Raw genomic sequence first — 15,956 nt, forward strand, 5'->3', positions numbered from 1 at the left:
ACTCATTTGCTAATCATATCTTCTAAATCCACACCTTGAATAGGAGTAATTTCACGAATATAAAAGTACAATTAATGTTAGCTGGGTTTATATTCCTTAAATATCAACAAAAGACTCAACATAACCAGTTTGAACTTTTCCAAAATTATGCTCTATATTTTTATTCTCTCTCTTGAAACAGGGAAGCTATCACTTTGCAACTGGCTTATTGACACTGTGTATATCCTGACCTGGATGACCTCTATGGTTTCTTCCAATTCTGAGAGACTATGTGACCTTAGGTTATACAATTGCTTTTTTTAAGTCTCAAAACTTCCTGAAGCCTTTGCATATATAATACCTTGATCTCACTAGTAAACCTATAGAGGAAAGTGGCCTTAATTTTCTCTTACAATGCAACATAGAAAATAAAGACCAAGACTTGAATAATGGTCATGAATGTGACCTAAACTAGAAAACAAGTGGTTACCTCAAAGGGAGAGGAAAATTACCTGTAGCTAACTTATGCTTCCCATCTATATTCTATAAAAGCTGACACTATTGTGTTCAATAGAAACATAACTGTGGGAAAGACACACTAGGGTACAGAGGATCATAGGATGTCATTAAAACAAAGTTTTATTTCCAAAAACAAAAGGTAAAAGTCTCTTCTTAAGGTATTTTCTCTTCAGTCAAAAACAATTATGAATTCAAAGCAAAAATAACAGACTGTAAGGATGCAGAACTAAAATAAACTCCATTTTTTATGGTTTAAAATTCTTGATTTGACAGATATCTCTTTAGAGAGAAATTTATAAGATTCCCCTCCCAACTCAAAGTCCACTAACCTACAGAAAAAATAAAAGGAAATAAAGGACTATGTACCCAAAAAATGATTTAAGAAAGCTACAGATGTTTTTTAATAAAAAATAAAACACTGTACTTACTATTTAAAGTAATAGTATTTTCATTAAATATTTTTTAAATTTCATATTATGGTTGGGTAAAGAGATAGAAAGCAACTGTTCTAAAAAGAATAAAACAGAACAAGTTAAAGGAGAAAGCTAATAATAAGGAAGGATAAAAAGAGGAGGACAAGAAAACAGAAAGATGGAAGAAAATAAGACATAAAGCTAGGGCTTTAAGAGAGATGAAAAAACAGAGAGGAACATATAAATAGTTAGGCTGAACCATGTGAACTGTAGATCACTTAGGCTGCAACCTGAATACGTTTCTGAACATCCCAGTGGCTCCTCCACCAGTCAGAACAATAGTGCTTTATAAGCTGAGTGCCAATGGTCCAAACAAGCAAACGGTGGTTGCTAGTGAGCTACAACTTGCCTATTTCAGACCATCCACCAAATTGTAAAAGTTAAAAAGTAAAAACCTATTGGCACCAAGTAAATTATTTTTAATCACAAAGCACCCTGAATTCAGTGGTGAATTCAGCCAGTCTTCTTTTATCTAGTCATTGGAGTGCTAGGAGACCAGAATCAGGAGGATTCACACAACTTATATTGGTGACAATGTCTTCACCATTGCATTCTCAGTTATAACTCACTTTCCAAACTGTTTGATTACAGCAAGACCAATACTCAGCTCAATGACTCTGACGTGTTTTTCTCTACCATGATTCACCCTCCTGAACCAGAAGTAAGAAGTGGGATAGCCCATGAAATTTAGGGTAGCACATAACAGTGAATAGGCACTACAGCATGCCACACAGAGAGCTCTAAGCTTTCTAAAATCCCACATCCAAAGAACTCAAACTACAAATTCAACCACAGTGTAAGCAATAATATCAATCCCTTTATCAGAACAAACTAGATATCCTGAGTTAAATGGAGACAGAGTTGAACATTAGAGGATATACAGACATTTGTTACGGGAAAAGAAGGAGCATTTCAGCCAATGTGGTCAAAAATATGAACAACCAAAACAGAAGCAAGAAAGTTATGAAAATATATAATTTGTTTAGGAAGCCAAGAGTACTCTAATGTGGCTGAAGCAAGACAGATAGAGGGCCACCTGTCTGGATATAATACTGGGTCATTTGAAAATGATGAAGAGTTTAAATGTTATCCCGTCATTACTTTCTTTGTCATTGTTACCTTTCTAACTCGGCAGCATTGATTTGGCTACCACTTCTTAGTATAACCCTGAGTTTCCATCTTTTTGGACAAGGAAAAAAATATTCATTTTCCTCAGTAACTAACATCGCTAAGAGTTGTGGAATATAATCGAAAGTGAAGTAGCCAAGTCTCTGGGGAAGGTATGTACGTGGAGAACAAGACAAAGAGGAAATAGGGTATTACTATAAACTTTATGCCCTCCCTCTTGGGGTTCCGAGCAAACTGCAGAGTAGGAGTATGTGCATCAACCAAATAAATCCATCCAACAAATGTCTACTGAGGCAAGTACTACTGTGGCATCTTGGCATGTAAAATGAAGTTAGCCTCAATGCACTCTCAACCTCTTGGCAGTGATAATACACATCAGATTTTGGTGTTATGATACAGATGCTAAACTAAGGAAACACAAAGTTGGGAGGGGGCAGAATTCTGAATTTAGATGGATGAAAAAGTAGTAAAAGACGGAACCATAGACAGCGTCACAGACTGCAAAATTTCAGAGCTGACCATCACAGGATAATATAGGAATCTGTTAAGAGAATGAGCATTTCAGTCAACGTGGGTCAAAAAATAAACAGTCTGAACAAACGTAAGACACTGTGAAGATATATAATGTGTTTATGAAGCTGAGAGTACTTTACTGTGGCTGAAGCAAGACAAAGAGAGGGCAACGGCAATAGAAGAAGCTGGAAAAGTTAACATAGAGCCACAAAGAAAAGGGCCTTAGATTACATGACATGAAGTTGGACTTTATTCTGAAAGCTACAGGGAGACATTGATTGTTTTTTAATAAATGGAGGGTGACAAGGGCAGATCAATACTTTAGAAAGATAAATTTGGTGATGGTGTGAAGGCTCGATTATTGGGGAATGGAGACAGAGTGATCAGGTTCAACATGATTATAAAAGGGAGTCTTTGGGGCTCCCCTGGTAGCACACCGCAACGAAGAGTAGTCCCCGCTCGCCACAACTAGAGAAAGCCTGCGCACAGCAACAAAGACTCAACACAGCCAAAAATAAATTTAAAAAATAAAAATAGGGCTTCCCCGGTGGCGCAGCGGTTAAGAATCCACCTGCCAATGCAGGGGACACGGGTTCGAGCCCTGGTCCAGGAAGATCCCACGTGCCACAGAGCAACTAAGCCCATGAGCCACAACTGCTGAGCCCGCGTATCACAACGACTGAAGCCTGCGCGCCTAGAGCCCGTGTTCCCCAACAAGAGAAGCCACCGCAGTGAGAAGCCCGCACACCACAACGAAGAGTAGCCCCGGCTCGCCGCAACCAGAGAAAAGCCCACGCACAGCAATGAAGACCCAACGCAGCCAAAAATAAAATAAATTTATTTTTTAAAAAAGCGGGGGGAGTCTTTGAAATCATTAGATCTACCGATTATAAACCCTAACCCCACCTCCATCTAGGTAACATTGTTTTATGCACTTAAAAAAAAAAAGAAAAACACCTGAATCAGTTTGAAAACACTCTGTAATTCAGACTTTCCACTAATTCATTTAGTTTTCCCAATTATTCCAAAGAACAGAGGTTTTATTATGTATAGCTTTGCTGTAAACAGTGTCTCCAGTTTTGAAATTTTATATCAATGCCACTAAAATTACTTTCATACAATTATCTCATGGCATGTAGTGAGAAAAAAAAAACCTGTTAAACATCCAATTTGACCCAATAAAGTAACTGCCATAGGGTTTTCTTTTTTATCCTTACCATTACAAGTTCTTCCTGTAATTCACTGCAACTGTTTTCATTATACTGGAGTCTCTTTGAAAGGTCTATAATTACTTTCTTCTGTTCCTCGATTTCTTCATTTAGTTTCTTGTTTTTGGAGAAATACTCTCTCTCTAATCTGAAAAGTTAAAGTGTCAGAGCAGGTTTTTCAAATATGCTTTTATCAGGTCCTATTATACAACTTTAACACAAGTCGCAGATGTATTATATATCATGGTTTCATGCCCAGAGGTTTTAAAGGTCACTTCTCATTTTCTCAAATAGAAAGAATTGTACATTCTTAAATGAAAGACTCTGAAGGAATAACAGTTGAGGCCAATAGATAACATGTAGAGGTGGAAGTTGAAAAAGTGGCATAATATGCATGTTATCTAGAAATACAAAGTTAAATATCAGAAGAAACAGCTATAAGAATTAAAATTGGTTGCTTCAAAGGAGCAGAAACTGGTCGTAGAAAGCAATGGGGTACCAAAATGTGGTTTTTCATGAGCTTAAAAGCACTATTTTACTTTTTAGATTATGTACAAGTGCTAACTTTATTAAAATCAAATTTTAATTTAAAAATTAGTAATCAGCAAATATAAAATTAAATGCACCTAGTATTTGGTGCTATTTTATAAATAAAGTCCAAGTTGAGTCCAGTGAAATGGTGAACAGCCCTTGCTGTCAGTAATCTCATGCACAACCCAAAGAAGTTGGCTCCTATGCTTCTGCCAACAGCCCCACCCAAGGGGAATGAGTAGGGCGGGAGTAAACTGAAGGTTCAAGGGAGCCCCAGTCTCTCTGAATCCAACAGAGAAGAGTCAGGACTGGACAGATGGAGGATTTTAGGCAAGAAAGGAAAGGGAGAAGAAGGAAACTTGTAGTTAAGAGCCATTCTTTCCTACTGGATTCCCATTTTGTTGTTGTTGTTGTTATTGTTGTTTAAGAGTTCAGCTAAGAATTTGACAACAGTACAGCTGTTTTAAAAAATAGCCATCTTCAGGCTATCTTTTACCAAGAACATAAACAATAATAGTGCCACAAGTTATAATACTGGGTTGGCTAAAAAGTTCATTCAGTTTTTCAGTAATTTGGCTCTAGTACACCTTAGTTGTCTTTACCTTCATTCGAAACAATTTTGTTACACTGTATTGTGACAGCTGTCATATCAGCGTGCATTTAAAAAAACTTATCAAATTTGGTGAATTTTTGTGTAGCCATTTGAATACTGAAGATGGAAGAAAACAGCAAATTTTTGGCATATTTTGGCAGATTTTTGGCATATTTTACGCAACTGAAACACAAAAAAAAGATTTGCGCAGTGTATGGAGAAGGTGCTGTGACTGATCGAACGTGTCAAAAGTGGTTTGCGAAGTTTTGTGCTGGAGATCTCTCGCTGTATGATGCTCCACGGTCGGGTAGACCAGGTGAAGTTGATAGTGATCAAATCGAGACATTAACTGAGAACAATCAATGTTGATTGGGTGATGAAAAGTGTACAATAATGTGGAACAGAAGAGATCGTGGAGCAAGCGAAATGAACCACCACCAACCACACCAAAGGTCGGTCTTCATCCAAAGAAGGTGATGTTGTGTATACGGTGGGATTGGAAGGGAGTGAAAACCAAACAATTAATTCCAACAAGTACTGCTCTCAATTAGACCAACTGAAAGTGGCACTCGACGAAAAGCATCCGGAATTAGTCAACAGAAAACACATAATCTTCCATCAGGATAACGCAAGACTGCATGTTTCTTTGATGATCAGGCAAAAACTGTTACAGCTTGGCTGGGAAGTTCTGATTCACCCGCCATATTCACCAGACATTGCACCTTCGGATTTCCATTGATTTCGGTCTTTACAAAATTCTCTTAATGGAAAAAATTTCAATTCCCTGGAAAACTGTAAAAGGCACCTGGAACAGTTCTCTGCTCAAAAAGATAAAAAGTTTTGGGAAGATGGAATTATGAAGTTGCCTGAAAAATGGCAGAAGTTAGTGGAACAAAATGGTGAGTACATTGTTCAATAAAGTTCTTGGTGAAAATAAAAAATGTGTCTTTTACTTAAAAACCAAAGGAACTTTTTGGCCAACCCAGTACTTTTGTACTTCTTTCTATACTTTTGGTTGATGTATTTAGAAAAATAAAGAAGTCCCTAAATACTGAATGTAATAAAATAAATAAATTTAGATTCAGTCTGTTCAGTAACATATCCTTGACTAGCATTATTTTAAACTAAATTTAAACTTAAACTAGATGTAAGGATTTTCAGGATCTTCTCCCTACCATTGCCCAACAATCAGTTAGTTACAACAGCTAATGAAGACCTGACACATTGAAGGGAATTCCCTGGTGGTCCAGTGGTTAGGTCTCTGTGCTTTCACTGCCAAAGGCACAGGTTCGATCCCTGGTGGGGGAATTAAGATCCCACAAGCCGCTCAGTGCGGCCAAAAATTTCAAGTATAAAAAAAATTACTGAAAAATTTTAGTTTTATATTGTAAGTTTTCAATGGAAAAAAATTTATAACTAAGAAAATTTAATTAGAGGAATATAGAGAATATATATTCTTTCTAAAATTATACATTATATGTATTCATTAAAATAGCCTGTTATTCAAATTCTTAGCTGAGTTCTTCAAAAGATATGTTTAATATATAATAATTTTACTTATTATATTATTATATGTAATATTTAATATATAATAATATATTAAATATATACATATATTCCATCTAATATATATGTATACATATGTATATTCCATCTACATATGTATACATATATATTCCACTGAAAATAGTTTCATGCAGGAATATTCACTGTTATGAAACTGTTGGCCAAAATTAAAACTCTAAAATACACACACAGCTTTTTCCTCCTGCCTTTTAATGAGATCCTGCCTAGATCTACCTGGAAGGAAACAGAAGTTTAAAACCCTTAACCACCTGCAAGGTTCAGGCAGCATTTCCTCTATAACCTCGCTATCACCAACTGCTAAATCAGATCTATCCAAAAGGTAAAACAATGTCCTACCCCAAAACTCACTGCTCTCAGAGTTGTAAATTAAAGGTATTATTTACCTTAAAGACCTAAAATATCAATTCTCCTTTTGAAATACATTATCCAAAACTTAGAACTACTTTGAAAAATTAATACTTGAGAGTTTGTGACTCTAAAAGATTTTAAAGACGATTCTGAAAAAGAATCAGACGTATAGGTAGAAAATGAAATAACTTATCCAATCATCCCTCATGTCATATCAGTCCTTCTCATACCACTGATAAATGGAAAGGAAGTGGCTGTCGTATGACATACAATGACAAGAAGGAGGGGATGGGGGAGAGAAGTCACAGAAACTATCAATGAGTCGTGGACTTTAGTTACTACTTAATTTTTACTGTTTCTTGTTTATTTATTAATATTATTAGTAACTTTTATTATAGCACAGTTATATAGGGATGAAAAACAGATAAGGGACATTATATTAAAGCATTTAGGACTGTCAGCTGGTGCTTAGCTGTAATACATAATTAATATTTAGAACTGTTAGTTTGTGTTTATTGGAATACAAAACTTGAGTAAAATTTTTCAAGCACCAAAACACAAATAATAGCAAAACAAACATAAGGAAAAAATTTGCTCTGGAGTCCAATTTTAAAAGTGCATAGGTTACAATCTTAGAGCTTAAACGTTAGCAATTATCTTAGAATTCCCCTAATCCAACCTTTGCAGAGCTCTCTTCTTCGGTATCCATGACAAAGAATCATCTACCCCCTGTTTCGAACTTTCCAAGGCAGAGAGTTCACTAGTTCCCCAAAGAAGCCTATTATTTCACTGCTGGAAAGCTTTAATTGTTGGGAGTACAGTCTGACTTCTTACAGTTTCACTAGTAGGTCATAATCATTACCTCAAAGCAACAGTAAAGAAGCCTGTACTATATGCTACATAAAGGCCCTTCAAACATATTTATATATAAATGTGCAGATTCAAGATATGATTCAAAGGAAATAAAGGAGCATAAGTCCTTAGAATAATGTTCACAGAATGTCATTTAAGTCATTCTGGAGGAAGCAAGAAAATTCAGTTAAGAATTACTCATTTAATGTATTATAAGCATTACTAATAAAGGTAATCACAGTTAAAGAGTTTTAAATTTTTTCAAACTTGTCTTTCAAGTGCCATCTTTATAATTCCTGCCATACTCACAACTCTAAATAATACTTTTCTTTAAATTAACTCACATCGTAAGTTAAATGAAGTATTTTAAAAGGAAACTATATTATAACTGTAAATGGAAAACTACTGTCATAAATAAACATTAAAAATAAATACATAACTCTAATATATCAACCTATTATCATGTCATGTACCAATGGTGGTACACATTTCCTCCTCTGAGAGGAAATGGCTTAAAATGTCTACTATTGACTTATTTTTGGAAGCATATTAAATAGCTATAAACTTCTTAAAAAATTTCACAGAACTTTTCAGATGATAGACATTTGAATTGAAAAAGGTTAAAATCAATAGGAGTCAGAAAGATCCTGACTCTGCACTTAGCTGTGTGTCCTTACCCTCGTTAGGCCTCAATTTTCACATCTGTAGAACAGGGATAAAAAAGAGTAGCTACCTCATAGGGTGTTATAAATTAAATAAAACCATGCAATGCTAGGTATGAAGTGAGCCACACACATGTTAGCCCCCGTAGCAGTATTATTCCTACTATTATTTCTACAGTTTACGAATATCTCAAACATTATCCATCTCCCACATAGCCCATTTTAGGTGGCCTAGAAGTCAAGGCCTTAAAGATACTATATTACATCAGTAAATATAAAATATATTAATATATTTACTTTCTAGTATAAGAAAGTATTTCTGCATTTCTGAGACTCCTAGGAATTCCCATGATACTTCAAAATCCAACAGAGCATTTCCATATTTACCTAGTACTACACATTCATACTCATGTAGATTTCATAAACTCTTAATATTAATTTAGAGAGTTTTACAGTATAACACTTACATATTTAGTTTTGCAAAGCTCTCTTGTGCATTATGCTTTTCTCGTTCATATGCACTTTCAACTTCTTTGAATTCATTCTTGATCATTTCCAAATCAGCAACAGCTTCTGCTTGGCTGGCCTTTTCTACCTGCAAAGCTCCTTCAAGGTCTCGAATCCGTAACTACCAGATGACAGAAAAGTAATTAAAGCAAGAAAGGAAACACTAGCACCAATCTCAAATTGAGTAGAATACTTTATCAAACAGCAGATTATCGTTCATCCAAACAAGTCTTTCTTTCTGTTTTTGGTTTAAAAAAGGAAAATAAACAAAGGGCAGTTTATTCCCTTTCTCAACATGTGTAATGAAAGAGAAGAGTGGAAGAATACAGACTCAACTGTGCTATGAAAAGGGACAGGCGGATACAATATAATGCGTCCCATCAAAGTGCCTAATTTTGATCTACTAACCCATTTGGACATTTTTTTATAAACATAATAAATTAAGTGGTTTTTGAAAACTAGAGGGAAGTATCCTTCCTCTCTTTTGAGAAACATTATTATATGAACATCTTTATAAGCCTGACAAAGTTAACAGATCTTTTTATTCCTGGAGATTTCTTACTGTAGAAAAGCAAAATTTTTATTATCAAATAATACTATTGGGCTTCCCTGGTGGCGCAGTGGTTGAGAGTCTGCCTGCTGATGCAGGGGACACGGGTTCGTGCCCCGGTCTGGGAAGATCCCACATGCCACGGAGCGGCTGGGCCCGTGAGCCATGGCCGCTGAGCCTGCGCGTCCAGAGCCTGTGCTCCGCAACGGGAGAGGCCACAACAGTGAGAGGCCCGTGTACCGCAAAAAAAAAAAAAAAAAAAAAAAAAAAATCAAATTTGACTAAAATATTTGTGGGTGTAGTAATATGATATCTAGGATTTGCTTCAAAATAATCTGGGGGTGGTGGAGTAGAAGAGCACTAATATTATAGATAAAACACAATTGTCCCGTGAGATAAGTCTTGAAGCTGAGTGATGGGTACACGGGGAGTCCATTTTACTATTCTCTCTACTTTTGCATGTACTTGAAATTTTACACAACAAGACATTTTAAAAACTAGATTCCCTGTATATGCCAACAGTAGAATAGATAAAGTGCATATCCATAAAAGAATAATTTGTAGCTATAAAAAGGCTACAAAATAACTTTTGAAAAGCAACTTGTCTACATGGTTCTCTGTGTAGTGTTAATACATATTGGGAGAAGCAGAGTCCAGATTATTGTATGTAGTATGCTATATTTTAGGTAAACAAGTGGAAAAAATAAGGATAGGCAGCAGGAAAGAGAGAACAATAGGAGAAACAAGAGTGAAAGCAAGAGTTCCCGATCGCCTCAATTTTGTTTTAATTTTTGAACTATGTGAATATTTTATCTTTTTAGAAAATTAAGTTAAGAATAAAAAAATAGCTTGCTAAAGCTCACAAAAGGAGGGTGGTAGGAAAAAAATGCTTCACACTAGATAGAAAATGGGGCTTTAGAACTGTAAGTCTCAGGTTTGAGTCGCAGCTCTACAAATCAACTTATATGCCCTTGGGCATATTAAACTCCAAAAGCCTGAGGTTCCTCATCTGTAAACAGTAAATACTAACAATAACAATAATAATAATAATATACAGACTCTACAGGGTGGCTACAAAGACCTAATGAGACAACATTTATTTAATATTAATATGTATTTAACATTAAATGTAAATATATAATAACTATTTAATAAGTGTTTAGATAAATATTTATTAGGCACTTTATATGTGCCAGGCAATGTAGTGCTCACGGTATATACAATCATCATGAAAATATACAGTCTCAGCTCTTGTTAGGAAAGGACAGACCATAAGAGAATATAGGCAAGTGCTTCCTGTCACAGAAGCAGGCCCAAAGGGCCATGAAATCAGAAAAAAGCTATGAACTCTGTGTGACACAAGCTTCCCAGGGATGGCAAAACATAACCTGAGTTAGGAAAAATGAACTCACCAAAAAACGAAGCGTAGGAAATATGAAAATGTTTCATAAATTAATCCATACAAATAGTAATCACCAGAATTATTTCTAATTATCCAAAACTATTTTGGATTAATTGAAACACCTATTCTCTTACACTAAAGTAAGGAAGTAGAATAGATATGTAGATACAATACAACTTTGTACATTTTCAAATTTGGTCTTTTAAACTATTTTTCTTTGTTGTTATTATGTCTAAACCCAGTGTACAAGTAAAAATTAATAAGTCTAGGAAACATTTTCTTCTATCTACATTGGTATGTTCTTTCAGAAACTATGCACATTCAATCACAAATGATAAACCAATCCAACTGAAAGAAAAATAGACAAACAATTCCAAGTCACTCTTGTGAATCTACTCTCATTTTTATGACATAGCATCCAAACAAATTTAATAACAGAATACTTCAAACATATTTTTAACTCCCATTTATAGTAAGATGGTGATTAATTACAACTCAGTAGTCTCATTTGCTTTTAAACTACTCTGAAACTGAATTTTACTGGGTGTACCTCACTAAAAATATTTGTCAATATTTATAGATCTATGATTCAAATACACACTTTTGCTTTTTTCCTAAGTTATTGCACTAAGTTGGGTATCAAATATTAATTTTTAATTATATGAGTAAAAAATACACATGTAACAATTTTTATACCTATTAACTATATATTCCCAGTGATATAACTACAATGAAAAACTTAATTTTGAATTCTACTTCTTGTATGAATTTAAAACTTCAGGCTTATTGCCTATTAATGCCATTTTGGGTAATCCAATCATTTTTTTCTAAAAAAAAAACAACCAAAAAACCTTAACTAAAAAAAAAAAAAAAAGCTTAACTTACACAAATTTGCTTTACATATAGATGCACTCAAATACATGGGTCTGACCACCTAGAGGGGTGGGATAAGGAGGGTGGGAGGGAGGGAGATGCAAGAGGGAAGAGATATGGGGACATATGTATATGTATAACTGATTCACTTTGTTATAAAGCAGAAACTGACACACCATTGTAAAGCAATTATACTCTAATAAAGATGTTAAAAAAAAATACATGGGTCTGATAATTTTGCAGGTAAAAGGCATTTCATTAAAGATAAAAGTAAAAAACAATTATTTTAAAATTCTTACAAAGTTAGTTGCATCCTAGTTAAGACCTGTTTAAATAATAAAACTCTGCAAATTCTATTAATTAATTTTTAATATAGGGGAAAAGTCTAAGTCTTTTTTAAAAAACCAAATTAAATTATGGACTTGGACTTATGGAACTTTATGTAAAACTATTTACAACAAAGGCTGAGGGTCAGACTTGGTCCACGACAGTAGTTTGCCAACCCCCAGTTAAAATGCCTTTGCTAACCTTAGGAGTTCCTTCTCATTCTCTAAGCCCTAGGGAAAAGGACGCTTTCCTTAGGATGCCTTCATTCAGTTCCCCTCTCAGATTTAATCCTTCTCTTTATTACGCTCCCATAGTACTTTAGTGTTTAATATTTCTACCTATACATCAACATATATAGGTACACAGTATCTCTGGTAATGGAATTTTGAGTCCCAAAAGGAGCTCATTCACCTTTATGCCTTCAGCTCTTAATATAGTGACAGGTGATATGCACAGGATATGCACTCAATCAATGAAGGTGCATATTTTAAAATGTTTTCAGAAAGAAATTCATCCCAAGGTTGTTGATAAAAAGAACACTCTGATCAGCAGATCTTCCTGTAACGCGCCAGATGGCAAACACATTGGACTTTGCAGAACGTGAGGTCTCTGTCGCAGCTACTCCACTTTGCCAAGGTAGCACAAAAGCCACCATGGACAAGATAAAACTTCATAAGCACGCTCAGTGGGTAAGATTCAGCCTGTGGGGTGTAGTGTGCCAGCTCCTCTCTAATACAGTAAAGACTATCTTCAACTATATCATTATAGTAAATAGAATAACGCGTGTCTTAACAACATGCTACCTGCTCTAAACGCACACCTTAGTTCTCTGAACACAATACTGTTTTTCCCAGCTTAATAAAATCCATTAAAAAAATGTTGTTCACATTTTACCTGAATAATTTCAGAATTAAATTTCGATTCCAAATGTGCTGCTCTCTCTGCTTCAATATCTTCTTCTAATTTCCTCACTCTTAGAGTAGTTGCCTGAAAACATTAAGTTTAAACATTGGAATTTAAATTGAATATAGGCCACTATATTTGGATTACTATAGGCCACACTTTGGATTACTATAGCCTCATTTTTTCATTTGCAAGAGTATAAAAGTCATGTTGCAAAAATAATGCTCGGGAAGAATGCTCCAGAGCTTGTTTTCTTTTTCTTTATTCAGTTATACTTTACATGTAATAAATTACACATATTGAAATTGTATAACTTGGTAAGTTTTGTATATATACACCCACGAAATCATTGCCATAATCAAGACAGACAAATATTTCTGTTACCCCAGAAGATTCCTTGTGTCCTTTGGTAACCCCGTCATCCAGTCCTTACCACCCCACCCCTAACACCCAAGTAAACACTGATCTGCTTTTTTGTCACTATAGATCATTTCCTATTTTCCAGAATTCAATATAAATTGAATCACACAGTGCATATTATTTATTGCCTGGCTTCTTTCTCCCCACAAAATTATTTTGAGTTTCATCCATGTGGTTGCACATATCAATAGTTCACTTTTTACTGTTAAAGTGTTCCACTGTGTTGATACACCACAATCGGTTTATCAGTTCACCTACGGATGGACATTTGAATTGGATGCTATACAAAGGAATATATATAGGGCTATATATTAGGGCTATACAAAGGAATCTTCTATGAGCAATTATGTATAAATCTTTGTATGGACATACACGTTCATTTCTCTAGGATAAATAGTGAAGGACAGAATGACTGGGTCAGATGGTAGGCGTATGTTTAATGTTTTATGAAACTGACAAACTGTTTCACAAACTGTTTCCAATTTCATACATCTTCACCAACACTTGGCATGGTAGTCTTTTGGGTTATTTGGGGGCGAGGGTTAGACATTCAAATAGGAATGTAATGGTATCTCATTTTAGTTTCAATTTTCATTTTCCTAATAACTAATGGCATTGAGCATCTTTTCATGTATTTACTATCTGTATATCTTTTCTGGTGAAGTTTCTGCTTAAATCTTTTTCTCTTTTTTTTTTTTTTTTTTTGCGGTACGCGGCCCTCTCCCATTGTGGAGCACAGGCTCCGGACGCGCAGGCTCAGCGGCCATGGCTCAAGGGCCCAGCCGCTCTGTGGCATGTGGGATCTTCCTGGTCCGGGGCACGAACCCGCGTCCCCTGCATCGGCAGGCGGACTCTCAACCACTGTGCCACCAGGGAAGCCCCTTTTTCTCATTTTTTAATTGGGCTGTTTGTTTTTTTATTATTGAATCTTGAAAATTCATTATATAATCTGGATACAAGTCATTTGTTGGGTACGTGATTTGCAAATATTTACTCCCAAATATTGTCTACAGCTTGTCTTTTCATTCTCTTAACACAGCAAAAGTTTTTGTTATGACAAAGTCTAATTTATTAGTTTTTCAAGCTGGAGTCAGCCCCGCCACACCTAGAGTCCTGTCTGTCAAATATAGATAGTTCAACAGTGAAAGAGAAAGACAATAGTAATTTCCTTTCCTTTCTTAGATAAAATTTGGGCAAGAAATGTTTCTATTCGTTATACTTACTCTGTCATTTAGCCTTAGCTATAGGTTTTTTTTTTTAAATGCTCGGCTTGATTAGTTTGATTTTTCCTCTTTTCTCCCACCATTTCTTTTTTGCATACAGAGATGGTAATGTATCACAACCAGAAGGGGCATAAATAAAAATAGGATAATCCAAAAACTAATCAAGTGGTCTGTGGATAAGTGAGAAATGACTACACTTTTCCTTGAGCAAAACATGTTCCTATGTCTGCTACAGTGCAGAGCATAAACACAAAAAAGGTGAAAAAAAACCCAGTGCCCATCAACTGATGAATGGATAAACAAAATGTGGTATATCCATACAATGGAATATTATTCAGCCATAAAAAGGAATTAAGTACCAACACATGCCACAACATAGATTAACCTTGAAAATATATGTTAAGCGAAAGATACCAGACACAAAAGACCACATATTAAATGACTTCATTTATATGAAATGGCCAGAATAGGCAAATCCATAGAGATAGAAAGTGTATGAGTGGTTTCCAATAGCTGGGGACAGGGGAAGGAAGGAATGAGCACTGACTGCTAATGGGCATAAAGTTTCTTATTGGGGTGATAAGAATGTTCCGGAATCAGATAGTGGCAATGGTTTCATAACCCTGAACTGCATACTTTAAAAGAGTGTATTCAATACTACGTGAACTATATCTCAATAAAAAATAAAAAGAATCCCTAAGTGTAAGAACCAATGACATTTCAAAGAAGTGACCGCCACCTATGTCAAGCTTCTTCATTTCTGTTTACAAGTTCCTCTCAATGCTGACTTTGAATCCTAGAACAAGGGATCCCCACTGGTTGTAGGTACGAAGGTGATACATACTAGATCAGAAAAATTCTTAATGGTTAGCCAGATTAAAATGAGTATTACCCTAGGTAGGGCCAATACTAGTAAAAAAAAAAATTTTTTTTAATGTAATGCCACAAGATGAAGTTCCTGTCCTTGAAGAACTAAAGTCAACTTTCTCAATTCAAAATACTTGTGTTAGGTTCTGCAAGTCAGAAGTCTAACCAGTGTCAAGGAAATAACCCATAGACATTGAGAATAAAGGATCAAAACAGGCAAAAAGCTAATAAAGGGCAAATAGAAGAAACCAGTCTAATAATGTTAATATATTCTTTCATATTCCAAAAGGCATTTACATAGTTTTATCAAAATAAGTGTTATTTTATTAAAATACAGAATATTCAGTGATTCCATGATAAAAGAGGCAAAATTTTCAGTTTTCATGTACATGTTGTCATATGAATCAATTTATCTGATTTCACTCCAAAAGTCACGAAGACTTTTTTTTTCTGCCTAAACCAAAATCAAATGGGTTGAAATAATAAACCAGA

The 15,956-nt window shown here is 35.1% G+C and overlaps 1 protein-coding gene across 8 annotated transcripts in view; it reads right to left on the reverse strand.

Moving 5' to 3' along the window:
* CCDC171 (coiled-coil domain containing 171) overlaps positions 1-15,956 on the reverse strand; it is a 359,813-nt gene that overhangs the window by 262,482 nt on the left and 81,375 nt on the right. For all 8 annotated transcript variants that reach the window (XM_049710683.1, XM_049710685.1, XM_049710687.1 and 5 more), the window contains 3 exons: positions 12,946-13,038; positions 8,860-9,020; positions 3,830-3,968 (listed from right to left, as the gene is read on the reverse strand). In XM_049710683.1, coding sequence (XP_049566640.1) covers positions 3,830-3,968; positions 8,860-9,020; positions 12,946-13,038 — 393 coding nt within the window. The remainder of the gene's footprint in view (positions 1-3,829; positions 3,969-8,859; positions 9,021-12,945; positions 13,039-15,956) is intronic.

The sequence above is a fragment of the Orcinus orca genome, chromosome 6 (assembly GCF_937001465.1).
Source record: "Orcinus orca chromosome 6, mOrcOrc1.1, whole genome shotgun sequence".
NCBI lineage: Eukaryota > Metazoa > Chordata > Mammalia > Artiodactyla > Delphinidae > Orcinus > Orcinus orca.